General features: G+C 36.0%; 1 protein-coding gene across 3 annotated transcripts in view; it reads left to right on the top strand.

Annotated features, from left to right (window-relative positions):
* The window catches only part of MARVELD2 (MARVEL domain containing 2), a 21,497-nt gene extending 17,961 nt beyond the window's left edge, over positions 1-3,536 (top strand). For 2 of the 3 annotated variants that reach the window (XM_004678230.1, XM_004678232.1), the window contains exons 6-7: positions 2,716-2,766; positions 3,389-3,536. In XM_004678230.1, the coding sequence (XP_004678287.1) occupies positions 2,716-2,766; positions 3,389-3,511 (174 nt within the window). In that variant the 3' untranslated portion in view covers positions 3,512-3,536. The remainder of the gene's footprint in view (positions 1-2,715; positions 2,767-3,388) is intronic. The other variant, XM_004678231.1, reaches the window with a different exon arrangement.
* The last annotated feature ends 352 nt before the right edge of the window (positions 3,537-3,888 follow it).

Genomic DNA, 3,888 nt, shown 5'->3' with positions numbered 1-3,888 from the left:
TGGTGATCCTCCAACAAGCATTCAATGGATATTTATTTGCTTCAGTTACAAACTTGAGCAAGCCTGATAAGGAAGACAAAAAAAAAAAAAAAAAAAAGACATGAAGTAACCCAAGATTTCAGCCAACATGACAAGATAAGTTGGGGATCCCCTGGTGGCGTAGAGGTCAAGTCTCAGTGCTGTCACACTATCACTACTGTGACTGAAGTCCCATTCCAGCCAGGGAACCAACCCACAAGGTGCAGCAGACCTCTCCTGGCTCTCACCCTGCTGCTCCCCTCAGCAGCGTATTTCAGTAGATCCACCTGTTACACTTCCCCCCCAACTTCCCCAACCACCTCTGGCCTACACCCCAGTTCTTGTATGCATAATAAATAAAAGTAAATCTAAAAAAAAATAAATAAGGTGAAAGACAGAGCTAAGCTAAGAAAAGCACAGTCACGGAATCATCAAGTGCCACTTAATACACAGTCTCAGACAGTGCGTGGCAAGGCGTGTGCCCTTGAAGATGATCTTCACTTAATCTCTCCAAGCCTCTGTTTTCTCAACTGTTAAAAAAAAACAAGTCTGGATGAACTGATGTTGAATCTGCTTTGAAAATGACACAGCATACTGGAGGATTCTTACCATTGGTCTTTCTTCTTCTGTGAGTCTTGTGGTCAGTGGACAGGGTTGAGCAATTTCTGTTCTTTCAAGTGGAGGTCCCACTACCTAAGAAAAAGTATGTTTCCCATAGCTCTCCTGCTGCCACCAGAGGGGCATGATTATAAAAGTGCATTTCAAGTAACTTGAGAAAGAATGAATGAATGAAGAACTTTTCTTTCCCTGATTAAAAAAAAAAAAAATAGTTGACTCCTCAATCAAGTCAGTGCCTAGGGAGCCAGTAACATTTCATAGCAGGGTTTTCCAAATCATGATTCTGCGCCCCAGTGACTTCCTTTCAACATGTGTGGGAGTCTTTAGTCCAAGCAGAAGGGAATAAAGCTGGAATTTAAAAGTTCATATTAGTAGTAAAGATTTTTTTAAAAGCTGAGGATACACATTCAAGGAAAGTTCAGATAAAATAGATGTAGGTTGGGAGAGGAATTACCACATAGTCATGAATAGATCACTATTTTAGCTCTTTTTGAAAGCCCTGTTAGTCTCTGTTTAAATTTGTTTTCAAGTCCTATGTTCCTAAAAGGGAGAGAGAGATGAGCTTTTAAAGACAGGTTAGTCGGTATTCTGAGAGGGCAGATTTGTTGGATTGGATGAGACTTATCACAGACTTTATAAACATGCCCAAGGGAAGGGGGGAGCTAAAAGCAGAGCAGTGAAAATAAATAAAAGTAAATCTAAAAAAAATAAATAAGTTGAAAGACAGAGCTAAGCTAAGAAAAGCACAGTCATGGAATCATCAAGTGCTATTTAATACACAGTCTCAGACAGTGCATAAACTTTTATTTATTTAATTGAGAAAAATTCATTTTATGAGGTATATCACACAGGCTATTCTGCCTGCTTCCGCCTACATTCCCTACTGTTATTGTGCCAGGAGCAGAAAAGAATAAAAGTACATTGGGAAAGGAAATAGGTAGTGATAGAAAATGTTCTCAGGGGAAGATTTTAGAACTACAAATTACTACATTTATTTTATTTATTAGATCTATAGTTTCTGACAATCTCTAAAGTATAGGTTTCCATGGGTAAATAAGAATCTTGTCCCCTGGGATGCAAGATTCCAACTCCTTAACAGATTACTCACTTTAATATCTTTGATTTTATTCAACTCATAAATGAAGTTAAAAAGGTAGCTTGTTGCATTATTTACATGGAAACAGCCCAAATGCCCAAATGTGGATGATTGGATTAAAAAGATGTGGTACATATACACAATGGAATATTACTCAGCAACCCAAAAAAAAGAAACACATGCCTTTTGCAGCAACATGGATGGAGCTGGAAAAGATCATGCTTAGTGAAATAAGCTAGAAAGAAAAGGAAAAATATCAGATGGTTTCATTCATAGCAGGAGTATAACAGACCAGGAGAGAAAATAATAATAATAATAATAATGATAATAATGAACAGCTATATACCAGAGACATTTTATAGGGGTGGGATGGAATGGGATCAAAAACAGTGGGAGGAGGGAAATGCACTGGATTTTGGTGATGGCACATGGGTGATTTGGTGATGGGAAGCCCAAGGGGATTACAACTGAGATGGAGAAATGCACAAAATGATGTAAAAATAAACTATTATATATATTAAACCAAACAGGTAGCTTGTATTGGCCATATTCAAAAGTTGAACATTAATCCCAATCCCTAATAACTTGAAAAGCTGATGTGGTTATTGTGTGCCAGGTAGTTTATAAGGATCATTTCAAATAAGTGAACCTTTTCACAGCCCCATGAGGAAGTACCATTATTATTTCCATTTTACTGACATGGAAACTGAGTTTCAGGGTAATTCATTTGCTCAGAGTCTCAGCTGGGAGTCATGTGCTGGGTTTGCTTCTGGCTTCATGTGTCTTCATGAGCCTGTTTGGCCCTGGGTGCCAGGGCTGGCACAGAGGAAATCCTCAGATACTGGTCCAATTACTGTGTGTGAAGATTTTTCAATATAGTCTTAGGTAAAAATTGTTTTCTGTTGTAATTCCAGTGTTCTTGGAGAGGTGATTTGAGTAATTGCTAATATTTTAACTCAAGGGTCAATATTTTATATTTCTAGGAACATGAGAGAATTTCAAGAATCCATGAAGAGTTTAAGAAAAAGAAGAATGTGAGTATAACAGTATACATGTACTGTAGTATACATGTAGTGACAATTGGCAATCTTTAGGTTATTTTAGCTAAATTAATATCCTGATTCCTATTTCTTAAAATGCTACTTATTGAGGGACATGGGTGACTTCTCACCTCTGACCTGAATGATTCTGTCCCAACTTAGTAACCCAGGGAAATGAGCACCCATCTAAAACTTTCAATCCATACTTCTTTCAAATTCAAGAAGGGCGTTACTTTATATGTTCTAACTTATCTGCACAAATCAGTAGAGCCTAGAAAGAACTTTTATTAGTCTTTCCTATACTTTATTATTTACATTTATAAGTTTTATAAGTTGCTAAACTATGGTATTTAAAGTACTAAGTACATAAAGGTGTCTAAACTACTTTCCATTCAATTTTGCTAAAACTGTTTAAAAAATAGTCTCCTAAAAAATAAAGTCTCCTAAAAATTTGCAGAGAACTTAATTTTATTCTTTTCAGGCAGATTTTGGCTACATGAAGGGTCATTTCCTGGGTGTTAATATATTTTTGTGTTCTTTGGTGAGGAAGCATATCTTTCTGTGTTCCATGGTAAAGAAGTCAGAAGCTAAAATTATAACTATGTTTTGTTTCCAGGATCCCACATTTCTGGAAAAAAAAGAACGTTGTGATTATCTAAAGAATAAACTTTCTCACATAAAACAAAGAATTCAAGAATATGATAAGGTGATGAATTGGGATATACAAGGTTTTTCTTAAACTTTACTTGAAACTACTTTTTTATATCAAACTGAATATTTATTTACTGACTTTTTTATTTTAGTCTGTCTGATAGAGAAACAATTGCTTCCTGAACTAGTTGGTTTAACCAGAATGTGAGGTTAAAACAGTATGATAGCATTCAAACATTTCAGAAGAAAAATTCAGATTTATGAAGCACCTGTACCAAGAATGGAAAGAATTCTGTATTCATCTGTGTGCAATTTCCTACTTATCTATCTTACTGAAGTTAAAAGTGATTTAGGATCATATCCTCGCAGTATGGTGAACAGGTAGATTGTCAATTCTGGTGCTGCTTTTTCCTTTTTCACTCAGGGCAGTTCCTAGGATTTTTTTAGGACAAATTTCTCTTCTTA

This window comes from Condylura cristata, unplaced genomic scaffold, assembly GCF_000260355.1.
Source record: "Condylura cristata isolate star-nosed mole 26May11 unplaced genomic scaffold, ConCri1.0 scaffold00007, whole genome shotgun sequence".
Taxonomy (NCBI): domain Eukaryota; kingdom Metazoa; phylum Chordata; class Mammalia; order Eulipotyphla; family Talpidae; genus Condylura; species Condylura cristata.
This window is presented reverse-complemented; position numbering and strand designations above follow the sequence as displayed.